This window comes from Desmodus rotundus, chromosome 13, assembly GCF_022682495.2.
Source record: "Desmodus rotundus isolate HL8 chromosome 13, HLdesRot8A.1, whole genome shotgun sequence".
NCBI classification, from domain to species: Eukaryota; Metazoa; Chordata; class Mammalia; order Chiroptera; family Phyllostomidae; genus Desmodus; species Desmodus rotundus.
Window position 1 is genome coordinate 60,607,041 of NC_071399.1, and position 23,821 is coordinate 60,630,861.

At 38.4% G+C, this 23,821-nt stretch overlaps 1 protein-coding gene across 1 annotated transcript in view; it reads right to left on the reverse strand.

Moving 5' to 3' along the window:
- The window catches only part of DIAPH3 (diaphanous related formin 3), a 455,761-nt gene that overhangs the window by 83,994 nt on the left and 347,946 nt on the right, over nt 1-23,821 (reverse strand). Inside the window, exons 26-27 of the mRNA XM_053916803.2 lie at nt 15,062-15,157; nt 14,556-14,615 (exon numbers count right to left, since the gene is read on the reverse strand). Of these exons, the coding sequence (XP_053772778.1) occupies nt 14,556-14,615; nt 15,062-15,157 (156 nt within the window). The remainder of the gene's footprint in view (nt 1-14,555; nt 14,616-15,061; nt 15,158-23,821) is intronic.

The following is a 23,821-nucleotide window of genomic DNA, read 5'->3' on the forward strand; positions in this document are numbered from 1 at the left end:
AAAATGTACTCGAGTTACTCATAAGGGAAACGCAAATCAAAACCACAATGAACTCTCCTACCAGAACTGATCAAACACAACTTTCGTACATTGCTCATGGACGTAGGACTGGTACAATCATTTTGGAAAACTGTTGGGTGGCGTCTACTAGAGCTGAACATATGCAAACTCAATGAAATGACAGTGAAGCTACACCTTAGGTCTTTACTGGACAGAACCAAAAGACATGAATAAGAACCACGTATATTATTTGTAATAGCCCAAATCCAGTAACAAAAAAATTGATATATTGTTAGAGTGAAATACTAAATAACAATAAGGACGAGCAAACTACAACTTCACACAACATCATGGACACAAAGCGTGCGACCCCATTCGTACAAAGTGCAAACGAGGCTGGCTTTTGCGGTCACAGTCAGGAGAACAGTGGGGTGTGAGGAGCCAGGAGGGGCTTCGGAGTTTCTAACACTGTTTGTTGACCTGGGTACCGGTTACATAGGTAAAGTCTCTCTCTGAGTATTCAGCAAGCCATATGCTTAGGAATTGTGTACTTTCCTATATTTATGTTATTCTTCAGTATAAAGTTTACATTTAAAATGAAAGAAGCAAAAAAATGTATAAGGGCTGTTTAAACAAAGCAAAGCCTCTCTGCAATGTACAGTGCCAAGTAATTTAGTAAAATAGTGAGAGGGCTTTGCTGAGGCAGTAACTTGTACACTGATAGCCTTTTATTACTAACTTGAACCTAGAAAGAGTTTGCTATTTCTTGAAAGAGGACAGCAACAGGGTTAAAGAAGATCTCAGTGCAAAACTATACGGGGATTCTAGATAAGATCAGAGTTCTGTTTGGTAGAGGAACTTGTGACTAATGTGGGCCTATCACATGGAAAAAATAGGTAACACTTTTTAAAACAGAGAGTTATGCACCTAGGTGCATAGAAATTACCACAAGGAGAATATACTAGAAAGGTATATAAAACTCATCTGTCTTCAAAACAAATACATAGTAGTCAGAGAGTTACTTTCTAGGAAATGTTATAAGTTTCCACAACACAGCACTTAGAGTTACTGATGTTCGTCACTTCATTCCACTACTGAATATATTTTATTTCTTAACCTGAGCAGATCATGTGTTTTTATGTTTAGGTGAAGAGAGGGAATGGGGATCAGCAAATGAAGAGAAAGGTTAATAGAATGGAGAGTAACAGGCCATGTCCAGTGGCCAGCAAGTGAGGAGCAAACAGAAAACCTGGAGGCTCATTAGAGAGGATGCCGCTGCCCAGGGCTGAGTGCGGCACAGATCCCGGGAGAATCCTCCGGCGGCGCCTGGTCCGCCCTGCAAGACTGCACCCGGTAGCCCCCGTGCACCACGTCCTTCACTCGTTCCTGTCTGCGCCTTAAACAATGGAGCATTGCTGTCATTACTGGAGAAGCTGCCTGATGACAGATCACAATGAATTTTAAAAGATCTTTTTCTCTATCTTTTCTCCCCTCCTTTGGGACATGGGGAAGACTAAAGAAAATGCACAAAAATGTGCTTCACATCCACTGATAAAATATACTTTGGATTATGAATAAAACCCTGTTCATGGTTTATCAAACATCAGCTTAAGGACTCCTCAGGCTAACTTTATTAACAAGAAGTAAGTAATACAAGAACTGATAAAATTGCCTTAGCTGTGTTCTGCATTTGTGGTTTTGAAATTTTATAGATTTTGAATTATTGGCTTGTTAGAACTAAAACACAAGATGTTATAAACATTTTTAATGTCAAATCTAAACACTTTCTTAGTTCATCTCTTAATGTGGAGAAGTTGGTAAAGGAGGATTTTGTTTTTATTTGCATATCTTGTAAGCACTTTTCTGCTGTACAAGTGCTTTAATGGGCAAAATATGCACATATAATTGAATAAGTCTAATCATATTTCACAATTTAAAAAGTGCCAGAATTTTTTGAGGCTATAATAGACTAGGTGAAGGTAAATAAAGTTGATATATGAGGTAAACAGTGATACACTGTCACTTCCTTTAGAATATTTCAATGTTTCTTTATTTCATTATTCCTGTAGAAATTGGGAATAGACAGCTCCTTTGACGAATTAACCAAAAGAGGTTTGACTAATAGAGGGAAATTACAAGCTCGATTAGTTAAATAATAACATACATAGCACTTAATGATAATTATCACTTATTCTAATATCATTGCTAATAAATGGTAAAACTCTTTAAGCCAAATGCTATCACACCACAATAATGTCCTTATGGCTAACACTGAGAATTTCTGATTTACTTGGGAATTAATGGGACACATTCAGGTTTACTAATACCATGGCAGTGCTTTCTTCAATGAATTTATAGACCCTTGTGAAGTAAAAAAAATTAATATTTATCTCTTCATCTTGACTACTTAACAAGTAATCATGTAACAAGGGAGCTGCCTTTCCCCTCCAAACCATGAACAGGTCTAGCTACACTAGAGCCAGATCCTTGGCTTTCACGAAGCCAATGTAATCTATTAAGACCCTTACTTATAAAAGAGCAACTGACTACCATGTTAATGTTTCCAAATGCTAATTTCACCCTGTTCTCTTGCTTTCTAAGGATTCAGTTTACCCATCCAGTTCTCATGCAGCACTGAAAGGCTACTTTTCCTCTAAAAATAAAAATAAAAAAAGGAACAGTACTCGATTTTTTTCTATAACTCATTTCCTTCATTGTCTTCTCTCACACTAAGAATGATAAGGGAAGAAAATATTGAGATATATGCTGCCAGATCACTGACCAGTATCATCTACAGAACACCCGCAAAAAAAGGTTGGACAAGGATCCGTTTTATTTGGAGTAGCACATTTATCATCCTGAGCCAGAGGTACTACCATTATTGACTCTTATCATCACTGACCGCTTTTTAGGAACACGCACTAAAGAGCACTTCAGTTTCTAGATCACATTAAAATGAGAGAAAACGAAAAGGAAAAAAAAAGCACAATCAGTCGATTTTAGGGGAAAAGGAGATACCTAATGAATGAAATTGACTCTTATAGTTCCATATATATATATACACATATATAAATATATTCATATTCTATCTAAATAGGGATAAACTAAGTTATTCTTGGAGATGTCTTGCTATCATGATTTTCTACCTGTTGCCAATTAAAAACTTTAATATTTATACACTTTAGCTTTCTTTAAAGTAATTGGTACTTTACAGAGAAATATAAAAGGCCTCCAATGAAATATTAGCAGACCCTTGTCCCTGACTCTGCCTTATTCATATTTCTCTTCCTGTTACCTGATTAATCAATTTTAGACATTACTTAATGATTTCTCATTATGATAGACATAAGCTTAATCTCCTCACAACTTGGGTCTCTCCAAAGGGCAGCTCACAACGTGGCCAAAAGAGACAAAGAAAGCGGGACAGGCCACCCAAGATGAAAGTCCTGGTACCTTTTGTAACCTAGTATCAGATGTGACATACCATTATTTCTGCCCTATTTAATTGGTTACAGACTCAGCCTGGAAAATATTTTTGGGGAGATTACATAAGGATGTGAACACCAGGGGGCGGGGTCAATGGGGGCCACCTTGGAGTTGGCTACAATAGCATTTGTATTGTTATAACTGTAAAATAGCTCACAAAGCTATGTCAACTCCAAGGAGTATACTATGATTACATACCACTTTTCTTTTTTCTACAGTTAATAATTGCCTCCTATTCTTGACTCTCACTCTTTCCAAACCTGTCCCAAAGCTTTGTAATACAACTGTACACATAGTCAAGTCTATCAGGCTGTCTGTAACTTCGGCATTTTCCCCTGGAACCCTCTAGTGTTCATGCTTTTCCAAATAATGTACTATGTTTTTTATGCTACCGAATTTTTCACATCTAAAATACCTTTTTTGTTTCTAATAATTCTCTTGTAAATGCAGGCACACCCCATTTTACCAGGCGTCACTTTACTGCCCTCTGCAGATGGCACTGCTTACAAACTTAAGGTTTGTGGTGACTCCTCACCAAGCCACTCTATTGGCTCTGTTTTTCCAGCAGGCTCAGAATATGGTCAGCATTTTTTTTTAACAAAGTATTTCAAATTAAGGTATCAGCATTGTTTCTATTTGGACATGATGCGATTGCACACCTGAAGACTACAAAATAGTGTAAACATAACTTTTAAATGCACTTGGAAACCAAAAAATGCATGTGATTTGCTTTATCGCAGTTTGCTTTCTTGTTCATGGCCTGTAGCTGAACCTGCAACATCTACATATCTATCCAGCTATCTAGCTATCTAATCCTATTTTCATCGTTGCAATTTTGGTGTTGTTGCAATGATTAACTGTGGTGTTATTCTCATTTTGTCTGCTTACTAAGAGTTCCTTTGGTTGATGGTTGTTTTTTTTTATGTTGAATGTTTTCCTCAAATGTCCCACTAATTCATACCTACGAGTAACGATTCTGTGTAAGGGAGTAGGTTTGTTCACTTGTGGGACTCCCTGTGGGATGGTCTTGCCATAAGCTAGGGCTTTTAGGGGGTGGTCAAACATCATCACCTGAAGACCTGCTCTCTAACCTGTTCATTGCCTTCACAGGAATATCCTGTAATCTTCTTGGAGTATAAACTTGGCTTCTATATTCTAAGGACTAAGTGGTGGGAGGGGCCAGAAGAGGCTTTTGCAACTCATTTTTTATCTCCAGAAGACTTTCCTCTGAGTTCACATAATCCCTGTTTTCAGTGGTACACTGCATCCCTGGCCTGTATTGCCATTGGCAAAGTATCCCAATTCTTCCAGGCAGTACACCTCTCACCTCCTGGTTGGGAGGAGGCAAGGGAGCGAGGGAAGAGCAGCATAATGGTTAAAAGTCTGGGCTTCGGAGCCACCGGCCTGGATGGAGGCTGAACTGCCCCTTTACCATCCCTCCATTTTCAGCTCTGTACCTCGTTCCTTCTGCCAGCTGCTCCTGGAACCTGTAATTCCTGAGCCCGTCTGTGGTCCTGTGAGGAGTAAATCGGTCTGCTTCTCATTGGAGTCACCTGCTGTTGTGGGTTGAATTGTATCCTCTAAACCATATGGTGAAGTCCTCAATCCTGGTTGAGGAATGTAAACTTATTTGGAAAGAAGGTCTTAGCAGATCTAATCAAGTTAAGATGGGGGTCATCCTAGAATAGGATGAAGCCTAACTGAATGACTGGTGTCCTCATGAGAAGGCCAAGAGAAGAGACACACAGGAAAAAGGCCACGTGTAGGTAGAGTCAGAGATCAGAGTGATACATTGCAGGTCGTGGACCCCCCAAGGCCTGCCGGCCACCAGAAGACAGGAGGGAGAAAGGGGACAGACTCTCCTTCCAGAAAGAACTGATCTTGCCAACACCTTGATTTCAGGTGTCCAGTCTCCTGAACTGTGGCAGGATGATTATCTCTGTTGTTTTAAGCCCCCTAGTTTGTGATTTGTTACGGAAGCCTTGGAAATGAATACACCTGCATTTCATCTCTCTCCTTCCTGCATCCCCTTCTTCTCTATTCTGCCTTTGTATGTTCCAGGTTAAAGATGCCTTGATTTCATAGAAATTGAGATTGTTTTTTGTTACTCCTCTTTTTGGTTTTGTGGTGAAAGAAGGGGACAACATCTTTATTATGGTATTTTAAAACCAAAAGTCTCCATAGTCTTTTAATTTTTCACTTTTTTTCTTCTATAGTTCAACAATACTTGCTGCACTTTAAGTGAAAAAATTCACTTAAGTGAAAATATTCAGCATAAGAAAGTGAACTTCAACCTTTCTCATTATCACACCCGCTCTGCATACCACTATCACTTTACTGAAGAACTTATAACTTTTTATGGACAAATTCATCATGGAAGGGTGGTAAAGAAGGAAAAAAAGAGTGAGGAGGAATCAACACATATTGAATTTATTGAATATCGACTCAATTCTAGGTATTTCGGTAGAGTGTTCTCACACACTTTCATTTAATCTTACAAGTAGTCAAAGCACATAGTGTAATTTCTCTTTTTATAGCTGAGGAAAAGGAAATTCAAAGCTGAAATAACTTGCTAGGGTCACCCTGTTAGTATGCCAAGAAGTCAAAGCAAGACCCGTCTGCTTCTAAAGTCCAAACCGAGTCCACACTGCTTTTCAAGGTCAGACTGCACTGCCAGGTCATTCCGGGTCTGTATAAACAGGATTAAAAAAATCTGACTAGTTTTAGGCTTTCACAAATAGTCAGTGAATAAGAATCACTACTGGTATATAAAACATTTTTAAAATTCTTACCTGAGGACATTTTTTCATTGCTTTTAGAGAGGGAGGGAGGGAGAGAGATAAATGTCAATGAGAGAGAGAGAGAGAGAGAGAGACAGCGAGCGCGCAGCATTGATTAACGGTTGCCCCCCTTACACACAACCTGCGCATATGGCCCAAGCTGGAACAGCACCTACGACCTCTCAGTTACAGGATGGTACTCCTACTAACTGAGCCACACTGGCCAGGGCTACTACTGGCATTTTTAAAGTAACTATTATGTGCCAGTTAGGCACTTTGCAAAACCTTTATTTTTAATACTGACAACAATCTTAAAAAATAGTTTCTGTATCTGTGGCTACTCCAAACTGAACTTCAGTGATGGCAAATACAATAAAAATATAAAAAATAAATCCAATGGCACCTCGTAAAAAATGAGTGTAGCGCCAAGTGTTGTTTTGTGGGGAAACATGTCAGACACGTGATCTAGTTGGCACACACCTGAAAGACAACCAGCTGCGTCAGGGTCACGGCTATCCTGCCACAAGCCTTCCGCACGTGTAACAACACTCAGTGCTCAAACACACGTTGCACAAAGCGTGCCGACAAGGGCTCCATTATTTTCCTAGGTAACTATTGCACCATTTTAAAATATGAAATAGCTTATCTTTAAAAAAATGGAATGGCTCTGCTTTACGAGTGAGCGCTAAGGTTACATTTGGACATTAATGTTTGGTACCTTCAGGCTACCGGGGAAGCAATTGCCCTTTGTCACAGAACCTGGGAAGCAGCTCAGAGACTTTTCTTCCCCTCGCACTTCACGTACTGCTGTCATTACACAAGTTACAGTCTCCCCGTTCAGCCGGGCCATTGCTGCAAAAATTATTTTGCGTCTCCCCGAGCAGCTACTTCTCACTCCCTGGAAGAGATGCGCTGTCCGCCATTGCTCTTGGCCGCCTTTCCCTCTCAGAGACTGTCACTTTCAGGAGGAGACCTTCCATCCTAGTTCTCAGCAAAAACAGATGTGGCCAGGTGACACCTCCAACTCTTCCTCACTCAGTATTTGCACGTACTTCTCTCCATCCGTCCTTTCTTTTTACCGTCCAGGTTCTCTGCACCTGTGCTCTCGCAGCCTGACCCCCAAGAGCCTCCCCCTAACTACTGCCTCACTAAATACTCACCCCTCCCATTCAGAACACTAAGACAGTAAAGTCAATGCCACACAAAAGCAAAGAAACATAACCCACTCACTGAACCATCAACCCATTATAGTGCCACCTCCTTTCTAGCTATTTTCTCTTTCTTTCATAACCAGGCTTCTAGAAAGAACAGCCTTCATTATTCCTCCAATCAATGCTGTCTGCTTCATTTTCTAGTATTCTACTGACACTGCTCTTCCTCAGGTGACAGTGACACCTGTGTTCTCAAGCCAATCTGTACCCACGTGCTCCTCCATCCTTTCCGTTCCAAGCCCTTCTGAAGCCAATGGCTTTGCTGACTGCTCTGTCCTAGGCTCATCTGTCCCTTAACTGCTCCTTCTTTTCAAGTTGCACAGACCTGGATGAGCCTGCACATCTTCCTGCCTGGGAGACCCAGTAAGACTAACGACTGTCCTGGGTCCGGATGATGCTGCCCCTTCCCCGTGTCCTAAGTGAACCTCCAATGGCAGCACCACGTCATTGGACCTGAACTGTTTACCCAAAACAATTTATTTGTCACTAAAATTGTAGATCTGTCAAGCATTTTACATATTTCCCATATTTGTGATTATAACAATGGAGGTTTATTCTCAAATGACAAACAATTACAGTAAAAATGGCTTCCCTTTAAGGATATACATGTAAAAATATAATATGTAGAAAAGGGAAAATTTATAACAAACCAGTAATCAAATAGCATCATCAATAATTACTCTTTAATTTCTTTTTTGGGGGGAAGAGAAATTTGAAAAAAAAAATCAATAGATCCTTTCACCAGGGGGAAAAAAAGCCCAAACACAAAATCTAAATCAAAAGTACAAAATTCAAGGAACCCCTAAAGTTTATCCACCGACTCCATGTAAACCTGATTCTGGACCCGTGCTACAAGCAAAGGGAGAAATTTAAGAGCGAGCCAGAAATGTTAACAGACCATAATGCTTAGAGTCTACCACAGACAAACAGAACAAGAGACGTATTAACCATAACATCCACTTCAGGGAAGTCAAGGGCATTACTTTCCTTACTTAACAGTTCTTTATCTTCTTTTCACTCAGTTTGGTCCCCCAGCCTTCAGCATCCATTTCTGAATGCTCATTAAATGAAAAACATTGGCTATTTCTTGCATAAATGCCCTTTTAAAACAACTTGAAATCCTTGCTACTTGAAAATTCTCTAACCTGTTCCGTGCTTAAGAGGCTGTATGACAATGTCTGCGCCAAAAGGTCGTCCTGCCCGCAGTGCAAATCGGCCCTTCCCTTCTCCCTGCAGGGCACCCTTACCCAGGCAGCAGCCCTCTCTTCCTTTTGCTTGACTACGTAGTAAATGGGAGAGACTGATGTCTGAAAAAAACGTGAAATGGCCCAAGCTGTTTTACATTTCTGGCCTAGAAAAGTCTCCTTAAAAATATTTGAGTCTTTTCACAGTAACAGGTAGCATTTGATTCTGCTTGAAAGCTCAAGTGTAAGGGTGCCAAAAACAATTAGGGTTTTAATAACTCCCTTTCTTAGCTTATTTGACAGGCACAAGTGTATCAGAAAGAGAACAAAAGCTATTCTCAAGAAAATAAGCCAATGACATTTAGCAAAATCATATAATTTTACCATATTATTACTTATGCTCTTTATACTTTAAAATAGGATACAGTTTAAAGAAATGGAAATGGTGGTTGTCAACATTTACTACTTTGATAGATAAGGTTTCTAGACAAGGACTGGATTCACGTTGTCCTCACTGTCTTCAAAGAAGCCTTCAGGCAGCCAGTGCTCAGCAGACACCACTGAAAATTTTACAAATTTTGTAATTTTGCCTCAAGACAAATTCTTGCTGTTTTGGGAAAAGGAAAGTCAAGAAATAAGGGACCCAAGACTGAGTGGTTTGGTGAGGGGGTGTGGTTATGTGTGAAGCTTTGATACATCAACAACAAAGCCTGTTTGTGTGCCTTCCTTAGAGTTATTTTGTGGAGAAATATGCTAATTCAAAAATATCTAACTAGCTTCACATTTAATTCTGACTTCAAATCTTAAGAGTGGCAGAGCAGCTGTGCCTGGAGGCGATACAATCTTACTTCTATAAAAGTCTCTCAAAGCTCCATATATAAGTGGGAGAGTAAAAATAGATAATCAAATCCAAATTAAGGCTATTAAGAATTGATTTCGTGTACAGATAATATAGCAAGATTTTGTTTAGGTTATGGATATTCACTAAAAATGCATAATACTTGTTTGCCTAAAATTTTGATTATGTTTTATCTTATTTTGTCACAGTTAAATAGTTTTATCATTAGGGGTTCTAATTGCACATAGTTTATAGAATTTTTTCTGATTACTCTATATCCATCTAACTGAGAAAAAAAAATCCCAAATACTACTTAATGAAAAGAGAACTATCTAATAAGGATGCAATCAAGTTACAGGGAAACGCACCGTAAGGTGTGAAACCTTTGTTACAAGCATTTTATAGTCCATACAGTGTAGAGGGAAAGAGACATCCTGAAGAGAGCAGGAAGAGAGAGACAGCAGGCACTCCGAGGTATATTACTGAATTGAATAAAGAAACAAACGATGGAAGAAAAAACCAAGAAAACCAACTCCTTGAAAGTCGTCTTTCAACCATAATGTAGGCTCCATTATTAAGCAATCTCCCCCCATTTCTTCAACTTTTTTCTGCCTTTCACTCACTTCATTATTCACCTGGCGTCAATCCTAAGGTTTAGCCCTTGATTTACCATTCTCCAGATTTAAAGATTTTCCTTTAGATAACTCATTTGTTTATGCAGCCTTAGCAATTTCTTGTGAAGGTCTCAAGCAGAGCCTGGACCTGGCTTCCTTCCTCAAACCTTGATGAGCCCTTTGACTCTCTCCTGAGCCCTCGCAGCCAACCCCTGTCAGCATCAAGGTAGCTACAAAGTCTCTTTGATTCTTTCCTCTTATATGGTTGTCACTTCAGTTTCAGGCAAACTGCCCAAACCTGTCATTTTCTTGCTCAAAAACATATGTAGTCCAAATTCTTGGTCTAGCATCAGACTCTTGATACACTTTTCACCCCTCTGGTGCTTTATTTTCAACTAGGCCAGTTGATTTGCTAACACCCAAATCAGGTATGAACTCATAAGTAACCTTCCACTTCCAAGGAGTGAATAATCCAATCAAGATTAAACTATAGCCTCCACATTTGATCTACCTACCTACAGAATCCCGGACCAGTGATACTCAAGTGTCTCCTTCAGATAACATTTTAGGGAGGAGATGAGAGGGGGTTAATTGTGTTCACAGCCTAAGCTTCAGCAATTGGCATATTAAATTCCATTTATTTGGGTGATATCGAGGGACCTGATTTTGCTTAATATGCATTAATTGTTCCATGCAAGGCCAAACCTAAATATGTCTGTTCATTCAATTCATTCTTACTAAATATCCATGTATCAGGCACTAACCCAGCTAAGTACTGGGGTTACAGCAACAAACAAGACAGGCACCCTGCTTTGTTGCCTCACCCCCATCCTGAAGGGACTCACAAGTAGTGTGGCAGACATTGAATAAGAACATTTTTAGGGAAATAAGTATCATAAATTGGGAAAGACTAGGATGCTAATAAAAGCATTATTGTATCAGCTAATAATATGAGAGGATAGAGCATATAGTTTTACAGGGTTCAGAATGGGGCTCAAAAGGAGCCCTTGAGAAAGGATGCACAGGTGGCTGCTTTCCTGGCTCACCCACCATAGTCCTCAGGTTTTGGGCCTCATTTCTCCTCATCCCTCAAAACTCAGCTTGGATTTCAGGTCCTTCTAGAAGCCAGGTCTGAACTGGTCTTTCAGACTTCTTGATATTCCCAAGAGTCTGTACGTTACACTTAACTTGGCATTAAGCAAAGACAGGGTGAGAATTATTACTCGTCTGTCTTCCACCTGGATGGTGAAATCTTCGAGGATATCTCTATATCTTAAGTGCCTATCAAGTTGTTTTAATCAATTTTGCCAAGTTAATGAGTAGAGATTTAGCAAGGAAAAATGCCAAACACTTCATTTCTGCCTAGACCTTAATAGGCAAAACAAAAGATAAAACAGGTAAAGGCTTTAACCAAAGTATTTTTGCTAGAGGTTTGGAGAATGGCTAGGTTATTCTGAGTGTACAATTTCTGTGCTTCTGAAGCCCAAAGTGAGAATGCTTGAGGTCATCTTTTGCCAAAATATGTATGTACCAAGGTCTCAGAGGACACGTCAGAATTTTCCAATTCTAAAATAAAATATGACAATAGTATATAGACACATATTTGTTTCTAAATGTGTATGTATAATCTATATGATCTGTGTACACATTTATTAAAACTAATATAGATACTTTAATACAGAGTTTATATAAAAAGTGGCCCTAATTCCAGAAGATGGCACAGCCTTGCAATCCAGCTCAGACGAGGAGAAGAGTGCTATCTAGTGGTCCGATGGGGAACAAGAGACTAGACACACCAGAGGCTAGGAAACCTCAGAGTCTGTATCTCAACAGTTCAACCTTACGTCACGAGAAAAAAAATGTACACAAATGGCTCATGAGCTCAAGCACGGGAAGGATGGGCACTGATTCGAGCAGTTATACTCAGGGTACAACGCTGCACAGAGATTAAGAAGGTGGATGCCGAAGTCAGGCCCAGGTTTGGAATTTGACAGCAGGACTTTAGGCAAACTGCCAGACCTGCCCAATCCTTGGTTATTCCCAACCATAAAATGGAGATGTAAGTATTGACTATTGATAGGAGATAAAAGCATTGACTACTGATAGGAGTATTAAAAAGATTAAATGGGATATGGATAAAACATTCAACATAGTGCTCGGCATTTAGTAACCATGCAGAAAATCTTATCAATCTTTTAAAAATAGTCTATGACATAATATCAACAACTACACACTTGTAGAAAAAAATAAACATCAGACATTACTTTTAAATACTTGAAAACAAATTAAAAAGTAAAAAGGCTTACCTGTTACATTCCTATTACATACTCCAGCTTTCAATGAAAACAAGTAATTTTTAGAAGAAAGATGACAAATAGACACTGAAATGTCATCTTTTTCTAAAAATAATCATGGTCCTTGTTGCAATGAATATAGTTTCCTTAATCAAATTCTTTATTTTTCAATATCTAGTTTAATAAATCCATCTTTATACACACAGTGCTTAAAGATTAATTTGGTCATTTGAATTTTGTTCTCACTGGCTTAAAAATGTAAAGGGAAAACACAGCAGAAATAGCAATACAAATTAAGTTTCAAAAACATGTCAATCTATTGAATTTCTTTTACAACAGAGAATTTGATATTTGTGGTATATATCCTTTGGCTTACTGTATAACCTACTAGCTTAATTATCACAGTAGCCTTAGGACTTAAGATAGTACATATAAGCTTTAGTAAAGATAGAAATGCAATTCTCATCTGCTTTTACAAAATGGATTGAAATATCACAATTTATATGTAATTATATATGAGTCTTTGTAGCCTTAATACTTTACTAATATTTCAGTCACAGAAGGATTGGGGTTTCTGAGGTCAGTGCACCAATTTACCTTAAGCAATTTCCCTCAACATTATACCTAAAATATGTATTTAAAATTAAGCATAGCAGAAGTACTTACGCCATTACAATCATATCATGGTCACTGTGTTGGCTGTGGTTTTTTAATGACTTACAATGTGGGCTGAATTGTTTATTTTATATATTTTACTACTAATAAAAAATAATCAAAGTACCTATACGCAATCAAAAGAGAAAGGCAATGGGAATCAGAACTGTGTCATGGTCAAGGTTGTGTCAATTACTAGCTGTGCAGTTTTGAGAAGTTTTTAGCCTGAGTTTCCATGTATTCATCTATAGAACAAAATAACCTCTAGTGTCCAGAAAGAGAATATCCTCTACACTTTTTGCCATTATTTCATAAGTTGCAATGACTTTAGATCATAAACCCCAAATTAGGGATCAATATCCACAATACATTTTTCTGATTTAATTCATTTCCCCTAATGTTTGAGTAGGGAAAAGCAAAAAACACAACAAAACGAAACAAAACAAACATCCTCCCCCAAAACATACTGTTGAAAAAAGTCAAAAGAACTATGTAAAATTTTGCGGTTTTTACCTTTCGTATGTACTTTATTTACTGTGAGCAGTAGGGACTGTACAGCTAGTAAGAGATCATTATATCCATGTCATTTTTTCATTTACCTCATAACCTCACAACTTTTTTAGGCTCTCCTAAAAATGTTTCTTTTCTCAGGTACACATTAGAAATAGAACTTAATTACTTAATTCATCTGCACCCAAAACAATCCTTGAATGGAGTCTGTCAAGTATTTTTCCATTTATAAAGCTGGTGAACTTTGGTGACACTCCCACTCTGAGTAAATGGCAATCACAGTGGATAAATTTATTTTTGACAAAGGAAGGTAAGCAGACCCCATAATACGTAACAGTGAGAAAAAAGGGAACCAAAGTAAATAAAAGCCAGTCAACACAAACTGGCAACTTGAGACAGGTGTGCAGGACTCAAGATTGATTTATGACATTGAAAGGGCTCAATCTCATAAACAGCAGAGACTAGGACACTAAGACAACTTACCTTGTTTTTACTAATCCTAGCGCAACCGTCCATAATACCACACGGAGCTCGGCTGTATTATGATTTTGCAGAATGCTGGTCACATTATTTCAAACTGCACTGGCAAGTGTGGTAGAGTACAATAGGTAACAGATTCAACAGTTCAATTGTATCTTGATGTAAAGTAAATCCACTACTTAATATAGTATTATGAGAGCATAATGCTTTTGAAAGAATACACAGAACAACACTGATCAGAAATGTATGAGGTAACTTCAAACACTACTACTACTAATAACAACGAAAACATTCACTCAAGACCTAAAAGAGGAACGCTAGACACTACCTCAAGGCAATAATGTCAGGATGCAGAATGAGTCCACAATCTCATAGCAAAGACCCACATTTTTACTATTTAGATATATTGAAACTTGAGAACTTCATAGCAGCCTACTAAAATCACAGATCGACAGGATAAAAGTAGATAAGAAGAATGCGCAACTTATGAATACTATTCATTACCATGGTTACAAACTTTCAGAATAGGCCTCTGAGACATTGGACTGAGACTCTGTCGAATATCTGTTAAAAAAAAATATAGAAGAGAAACTTTTAATACAGAGGTATGTTCATCTCAAGAAGTGTAACAGTATTTTTTCCAAGGTTAAGTATTTCTGGAAGCAAAGCAATAATGTTATGACTTTTACTTGCCATTTAATTATGCTACTGTAAACTCCACTGGGAGAAAGTACATATGGTTCTTTAGATGAGACTTGTCACACTAATCAGGATTTCCTAGGCTCAGCGCATTGATTTGTAATGTGCCACTGACACCGGCCAACTGGAATGCTTCTCCCTCTGACATTTGTCATCGCAAGGGAAGGATTAAGAAAACTTATGAAACTTCTGAGATGTTGCCCACAGCACTGCATTCTTGACATATGACTTTAAAAGAATTAAAAAGTATAAAAGGGTTGTTCTTTGTGAGAGTTCCCTAGAAAGTAACATGAAACAAGTATAATGTTCACCTTTTGACTTCGGTGTCCTTTTTCTTCTGTCTCGGAAGGCAGCCCCCGACTGCAGGGCCTCCAGCAGACTATCCATCACTCCTGTCTCATCGCCCTCTGTGAAGAGAGATGCAGGGAATTCCATCAGCCCTCCGGGTTACCACAGCAATGTCAAGCACACACAGAAACTGGAGATGGTGTTGGTAGGGGGAGAAAAGATCAGATGCCAGGACTAAGGCAGCAGCAATTTCAAAATATGATAGGACTTTAACTCTCTCCTAAATCAAAACTCTTTTAATGAAATCTGTCTCATTAGTGCCCGTGTTACTGTCCATTACAAAGGACCGCATTCTACTGATTTGCTTCAGAGCACTGCTTACAGGGGGTGGCACAGTAACTGTAAATGGGATGTGGTTCTTGTCACATTCGTGTCTCAGGTTATTGTAAATCACACTTGCCTTGTAGAAATGGGTTATTTTCAAAGCATCAGCTTCTGTTCTAAAATCGGCCAGGTGTGGGAGTGCTTTTGTTGGTGTTATTCATATTCTGTTGTCTAAAATTACTGTACAAAATTGTATTTCCACGCTAACTTTTGAGAACATGCCCCCAACAACTGATTCTTTATATCAGAGTGTAATCGTTCCTTTACTTTAGGTGAATACAACAATCATTGTTACAGAATGTATGAAGTTTGTCTTCTACAATGAAAAACAAATGAAGAGGATTTCCAAAATCTAAAGGACTGTACCACATTATTAGTTTAAACTGATATTCTGTATATGATTAATGATGCAGTTATAGGGCCAATTCTCTCTACCAGATTTTCTTGCAATAATCATAGCTACACATAGTTGTCAATGCTAAATATTATTGAAAGAAAACAGAATAAAAAAGTTTCAACAATACTACTGACCCAACTGAAATACAAAGAAACACCAAAGATATTTTTTGTCCCTTAGAGAGAGTTTATTTGCAGGCATTCTCTATGAAATTGTATGGCTGGTATATAATTATGTCTAAAGTAATAGAAACTTATTTTTCTCCGGAATTTTTATTAATTTTTTTTTGAGATACAATCCCATTATAGGAAACAGATGACAAATGAATACATTAGAATACAAATAAAGCACAGTTTATAAAAAGTAAACTTTTTTGTATATATATATATATATATATATATATATATACAAAATACATATATGTATATATAAAATATGCACCGACCCATTTTCCTTCTTGTTCTAATTCATAGTTTTAGAAAAGTACTAAAACTTGTAGGTGTAATAAAAAAACGTGGGTGAGAAAGAGTATTTGGAGATGGTTAATTTACACACCAATTTAATTCTAAAGTGGCTTGATGGCTATTTTAATTAAAATACATTAAATAGTTCAGACACTTTAATTAGTAACTACGTAACTATCTTGAAATTTTACACTCAAATTCAACTAAATTTTATCCCAAAAGAACTATAGGTAATGAATATATTTCATTAGTAAAAGAAAGCATTTAAAAAATTAAAACTTTAAGAAAACAAGCATGAGATAAATGGCATAATGAGATAAGGAAAAAAAGAACTACAAAGAAAACGTAAACTTTCCTTAGTTAAGTCTGCTGTTGGTAGTGGTATCGATACAGTGATCTGAAACTATCGTGTATATTGTTAGACTGAACAGATGGGTAAATATGCTGACGTTGGCAACAGGGTGGAAACACAAATATCAAATGTTATAAGGACAGGAAGAGCTGTGAATTGCTGGATTAGATTTAAAGGCATCATCTAAGCTCAAGGTTTAAAAAAAAAAAACAACTTCCCCAAACTTCATGGCCCCAAGGAGCCCAGAAGTAGTAACAGTGCAGTAGCAATATGCACTCCTAGCTCTTGGAACTTGGTATCTAAATATCATTACTCACTAAGAGGAAGCAGGATACTTAGAGAAATGGGTGATTTTAGGGCTGAGACCAAGATACTATGAGATGACCCAGGAACATACTGCTGTGCCAGAAAACAAGAAAGTGCTAAGACAGACAGGCATGTGTCAAAGGGTAGAGGAGCCGGACTGCAGGGTAGCTTTAGGCAAATAAGAGGACAGTTTGAGCACTGAATAAGTAATAACGAGAATGGATTATTACACACTAGGGAAAAAAAAAAAGCATGCATCCACACTGGTACTAAAATATTAAAAAATAAATACGGAGGAAGAGAAAGCTCTTCTTTAAAGATGACTGTAAACTAGTAGATGCCAAAGATATAAAGAGGACCAAGGATAAAACAGGACACAGATATGAGGGAAACAGAAAAAACACATTACAATTCGCATAGTAAGAACTGATTCAGGCAGAAATCATCAATGGTTAGAAAAAATAATCTGTATAAGACTGGTAGAGGAACAGGATATGAAGAAATCTGGCAGATATCACCTTACCCAAATAATCAAATCTGATGACATCACTGTGTTTCCCAGTGACGGGGAAACACAGACAACTGCCTTCGGAAGTGAGGCCCCGAGGCAGACACAACATAACCTGTGTGATACTTTCCACAAAACACTCCACCTGAATTTCAATGGGAGGAATCATCAGACAAAGCCTAAGTGAGGAATACGCTGTGAAACAACTGGCTTGGGTTCTCTCTCTCTCTCTTTTTTTTACCATTTTTAATTTATTATTTAAAAAATTTTTTAATTACAGTTTACTTTCAGTATTATTTTCTGTTGGTTTCAGGTGTAGAGCACAGTGCTTAGACGAGCATATGCTTTACAAAGTGTCCCCCTCGGTATTTCCAGTACCCAACTGGCACCACACATAGTTATCACATTGGTATTGACTACACACCCTATGCTGTACTTCACATTTTGTAGCTACCAATCTGTACTTCTCAATCCCTCCAGCTCTTTCACCCAGTCTCCCAATCCCCCTCCACTCTGGCAATCAGCAGTCTGGTGTCTGTGTGTATGAGTTTGTTTCAATTTTGTTTGTTCATTGATTTTGTTCTTTACATTCCACATAAGTGAAATCATACTGGCCTGGGTTCTTAAAAATCATCAGTATCATGAAAGGCCAAGAGAAAAATGAAGAAAAGAAAAAGTTAGGGAACTGTTGTAGAGTAAAGATTAAAGAGCTCTGGCTGGTGTAGCTCAGTGGATTAAGCATGGGCCTGCAAACCAAAGGGTTGATGGTTCGATTCCCAGTCCGGGCACATGCCTGGGTTGCGGGCCAAGCCCCAGTAGAGGGTGCTTGAGAAGCAACCACACACTGATGTTTCTCTCCCTCTCTTTCTCCTTCCCCCTTCTAAAAATAAATAAATCTTTAAAAAAAAACATTAAGGAAACTTGAAAACTAAATGCAACCCACAACCTTTGATTGGCTCTTGAAAAGTGAAAAGATTATAAATGGCATTATGGGGATACCTGGATAAATTTTAAAATGCACTGGGTATTAAAGAATTCTATCGCATAATGTTGACATCCCTGAGTGTTGTAATTATACTATGGGTGGGCAGGGTAATTCCATTACTCTCAGGAGATAGATGCCGACTCTTTCAGGCTCGCCAGCTTGCACCACAGTTCCCTGTTCTCCAGTTCATGTCTTTGAATGCGCTGTTGTTGCTATACAAAACATGCTTCACGCTTTCTTCGCTTAGCTCACTCCTTGTCCGTCAAGACAGATAACTGAGGATCCTTTCCCGACCTATGTGGCTGAAGTGGGCGGCCCTCTGTGTCCTAATAGCATGTGGCACACAGAGCAGTAAGTCCTTTACAATATTGTTCACTTGACAATTTCCACCACTAGACTATGAGTCCACTGAGGGCAGGGGCTGAGGTGCTCACTCATCTTTAGCACCTCTCACAATGCTATTATTACACAGGAAGTGTTCCTTGAGATACGCCGACGCTATTAACAAATGTGGCACAACATGGAATGATGATGCAGGAGAATGAAGGTCACAGATGCAGATGGGGCCAGGGAAATGGCAGGAGTGCATTCCCACCACCGTGCAAACAACACACGGCTTTGTGTCTTCCTTTTCCTTTGTCTTAAACATCCAGTCAGCTGACAAATGTTGTTAATGGACACTCCCAAGTGTCTCATAAATTGATCCATTGTTCCCTTTTCTGACTAAATTTTATGTGTTGGTGGTCAGAAATCAAATTATTTTTTACCTGAAACACTGCAGGAGTTGCCTGGACTCACATTGCTTCCAGTTTCTCCTTAATTCTAATTCACCTCATGTAGTACTGATAAGTCTTAAAGGAGGGTGATGATCTTAAGCCCCTAGGCACAGGTTTTTAATATCTCTCACTTCCCTCAATATAAAGTCCCATTACTTCTACTTGCTCCCAACACTGATTCTAATTGCTCTTCTAATCTTATCTTTACTTTCAACATCACAACCTATTCTTCAGCTAAATGCAACTGCCTGTGATTCTTCACAAACACTCTCTCTCCTGTCCATCATTTTCTCCACCTGGAACCTCTACCCCTGCTCTGGTCTCCCGGTGCTGATGGCTTTTCTTGGCCTTCACACCCACATGCATAATGGAAAGAATAATACCTAAATAAGAACGCCTGTATTCTTCTCTGAGCTCTCACCTAACTACCTGTGTGACACCAGTAGTATAATCATTCCCGACATGTGTAAGAGAGAGAATACCTGTCTAGTGTTAATCAGAGGATCAGATGAAATAATAGAAATAAAAGCACTTGGTAAATTGCTACGCGATATAAAAATGTAGAGAAATAAATTCATAAATGAACTCTATAGTGCTTTAGCAAGTTTATGAAATGTCTGGTTATATATCTCAAGCATTGTTTTTGATACATTAACTAAATAAATCTTTTATACTATATTTGATTATGTCCTTAGTAAGGGACATAATATATAACATCAATAACTTTCTTAGTAAAGGCCATAATATATAACATCATTTCTAAGAGAAACTCTAATCGAAAGTACAAATAGAGTTTTAAACAATCCAATATGTAAGATGAAAAGATGTAACGAAGGCGCTCTTCCAAATGTGAAAAATGCATTTAGAATATTCATTCTATACATGTTCACTAAGGGCCTACTATATATCAGGACATTATTAAGCACTAAAGATACCTACACACCCAGAGTTACCAAATGTTGTCTGCCCTCAGGGAGCAGAACAGTGTGATGGGTATGGGAGGGATCTATGTGAACTGCTGGAGGTGTGAGGCTTCCTGGCGAACTATGACCTGACAGAAAGGCAGGAGTTAGCCACTGCAGGGACTGGGGAGGGAAGAGCGTACCTGGCAGGAAGCATAGCAGGTACAAAGGCAAAAGATAGGAGTAAAAACAAGAGTGAGGTATAGTAGAGTACTTAAATGATTCATATTTACATAATTCTAATATAAACCAGGGGAATAAAAATTAGCCCTTTTTTATTGTAGACTAGAATTTAATTTCTCTAGCTACAAGTCAATTTATATTCAAAATATTTATAGCCTCTCTCCTGCTGTGAAACCTTTTAAATAAACAGAGTAACTGCAATAGTCAAAGCTTTGCTATGTCTGAATAACAAAGTACCTGCTTTAATTTGTAGATGGTGTTTTCAAGAATTGCAGTGTCATAGGAAACGGAGAAGGGAGGGTTAAGGATCTTTCTAAAGCAGAATCAGTAAGATGAGGGGACAGACAGGGAGTGAATTGCTAAGGAGTGAGTGGGACATGTCTGATGTCTTTGGGGCCTATGACTGGTGAAATAGAAAATATGGAAATTTTAAAAATAATACTGAGTTTGGGGGGAGCAGTGTTTGAGAAGCTAATAAGTTTCCTTTGGGACTGGTGAATGCAAGGTACTTGTAGGAACCTACAGATTGCTTCTGGAAGTAAGCTGGAAATTCTGGCCTCAAATTCGCACCGAAATTTGGATACTATTTTTGGAAGTCATTTTCATATTACAAAAAATACTCATTCAGAACGATGGACCAGATCCTAAAAAAGACCTTGGAAGTAACAGCAGGAGACTTTCTTCTGCCTCACAGTTGCCAGTGGCACTCTGGAAGTGAGTGCGTCTGACTGCATCAGAGAGGCAGTGTCTTGAAGAACCTAACTATAAAAAGCAGGGGAGAAAAGACAAGGCAGTGACACGCAGGAGTGTTCTTCCTTTTATTCTATTTCCCCCAAGTAGAGGCACAACACTGAAGTCGCAGGTAGCTACATGCACTCATCCTTAGGAACTACTGGAAGGTGTAACTTTTGCAAAACAAGAAAGAAAAGTAAGAAAAAGTAAAACATGAGATCTAGAAAAAGGGAAGAAGGGACAAAACAGCAAAGCGGCAGAAAGAATTCCCAGGATGGTGCTGGTGTGACAGGCCCAGAGCTGCCAGTTCAGGTCATATGGGAGAAAACGGGGCTGCAGGAGAGAACAGTGGTGGCCAAGGAACTGAAAGCAAATCTGCTGTGCTGGACCATTTGCAAAAGTAATTGCTGCTTATTTCACAGACCTGTCAGAGCGTTTGGATAAAACAGTGACAGGTATACACAAACGCTAAGCGAATCAATAAAACCTAGAAATGACATTGTTGTCCGATAGGAAACAATCACAGAATACTAGCTGGAGGGCTGAGGAATATTTACACACACGCAGTCTGTAAACACCGCCTATTCTTTTGACCACCATGCGTTGTAAAATTACTGTGGAGACAGCAGGGGTGAAGGAGAAGGGGTGTATGAAGAGAGTACAAGTGGGGAGGAGGTATAAGGGAACTAAGTCTTCAGCCACTTGTCAGGTAACATTGAAAGTGAAAAATGACAAATAATAGTTTAAGCATATTATCTAGAAATAGGGAAGAGGTAAATACTATGGGAAAAAAAACACCCTAAGAATTAAAATAGTTGCCTTTGGAAGGTGGGAGAAAGTTGAGAAGAGTGAATAAGATATTTTATTATGCTATGAGGTTATTGTATTTCAATGAGGATTTGCAGATATTATGTTAATACAAAGTAACTAAAAAAAATCCTGAAAGGAAAGACAACAGAGGAAGAGGAGGAGGAGAAGAAAAGAAGGAGGAAGAAGAAGATAAAGAAGGAGGAGGAGAGGAGAAGGAGGGGGAGGAAGAGGTTGATTCTTGACCTAAAGTGCTTGCGTCTGAAAGGAAGAGAGGTAGCAAATGGTAGAACACAACGTCGTGGGCACTATGATGGAGATCTCCAGCCCAGAAAGGACACCCGGTATGGGGTGAAGGGAGAGGGGACAGCAGCCACAGGCCTCCTGGATACCTGACTTACAGAAGAACTTTAGGTTTGTCAGAGCTTCCTGGAGAGGGTAGGTCCTGCTGCTGTGGAATTCAGTTTTTACCTTTAAGGGAGCCATGAGCTCATTTTAAGCTAGGGGCTAATATGAGCACATTTATACTTTAGAAAGATCACATGAGAAAAGAAAAGACAGAGGGCAAAGAAAATAAGAAGATAGGTTTAGTCAGTTAAATACAGACAAAATGTGATTGCAGGTCTCAAGGAATAGAAGTGGTGAAAATGAAAAAAAGAAAGGAGGAAGAACAGTACAGTCTTGATCTGCATGGATGTATTCAAAAATAAAGTTGAGGTTAATTTTCAGGTATCTGACTTGGCCACCTGGACATATGTTGATATTATTCACCAAGTAACTGAATTATTTTTGTTTGGTGGTAGAATGGGGCTGAGCCTAGAGAGGAGTTCAGTTTGGATATGTTAAATTGAGATGTCCACTAGATATCCAACTACAGGTGATTAAAGGTGTCTAGAAGCCTGATGGACTCACAGATTTAAAACCTGGGAGGAAATGGTTATACTCATGGACTTAAGAGGATATTGGTCACATGCGATGCTATTATGCAAAGGAGTGTAAGCACAGTGACATAGTAGAAAACACAAATTTTGAATTTGAACAACTTGGATTTCATGCTGACTTTTCAATCTGCAGCTATTGTGACTTTGGGCAAATTACTAACCTTACTAATCCTCATTCCACGCCCCCCCCCAACTGTGATGTGTGAATAATAACAGCTCCCACTTCACAAGGTTGTTGGGAGGATTAAAGGAGGCACAATCATGTGCAAGTTTAAGGGTGTCTGGCACATAGTAAGAACTTAGTAACAGGTAATCTTTGCTGTGATAGTTATTGATATTATGGTAGAGTATGAGCTCTCTTAGGAAGAATAGGTGCAGTTATAAAAAAAAAAGAGAGAGAGAGAGACAGCTAAGGTTAAGCCATAAGGCAAACCAATATGTAAAGGGGTTTTAGGAAATGTCTGTTCTCAACCCGTGACATTTTTCCACTGTGTATATTTTGCACGTGGTTTCAGAGCTCTGTTTTTATTCTCATCATTTCCTGACATACGTTCTTTAAGTCTCAGAACTTAAACATTTTCTTCTTCAAGTATAATTGACATTTTATTAGTTTCAGGCGATCACTACAATAAGGATTGTTACCATTCATAAACATGCAGTGTTATAAAAATAATATATTTTTTGAGATGAGAACTTTTAAGATTTACTTTCTTAGCAACTTGCAAATTTGCAGTATATTATTGAGTATATTCACCATTCTGTACATTACATGCCATGACTTATTTATTTTGTATCTGGAAGTTTGTACCTCTTAATCCCTTTCACCCATTTTGCCCACCTGCCTCCCCTCTGGCAATCATCAATCTGTTCTCTGTATCAATGACTTTTGTTTGGTATTTTTTGCTTTCCTTCTCTTTACATTATCCAAGTAAGTAAAGTCATATGGTATTTGTATTTCACTCCGACTTATTTCACTTAGCTTAATA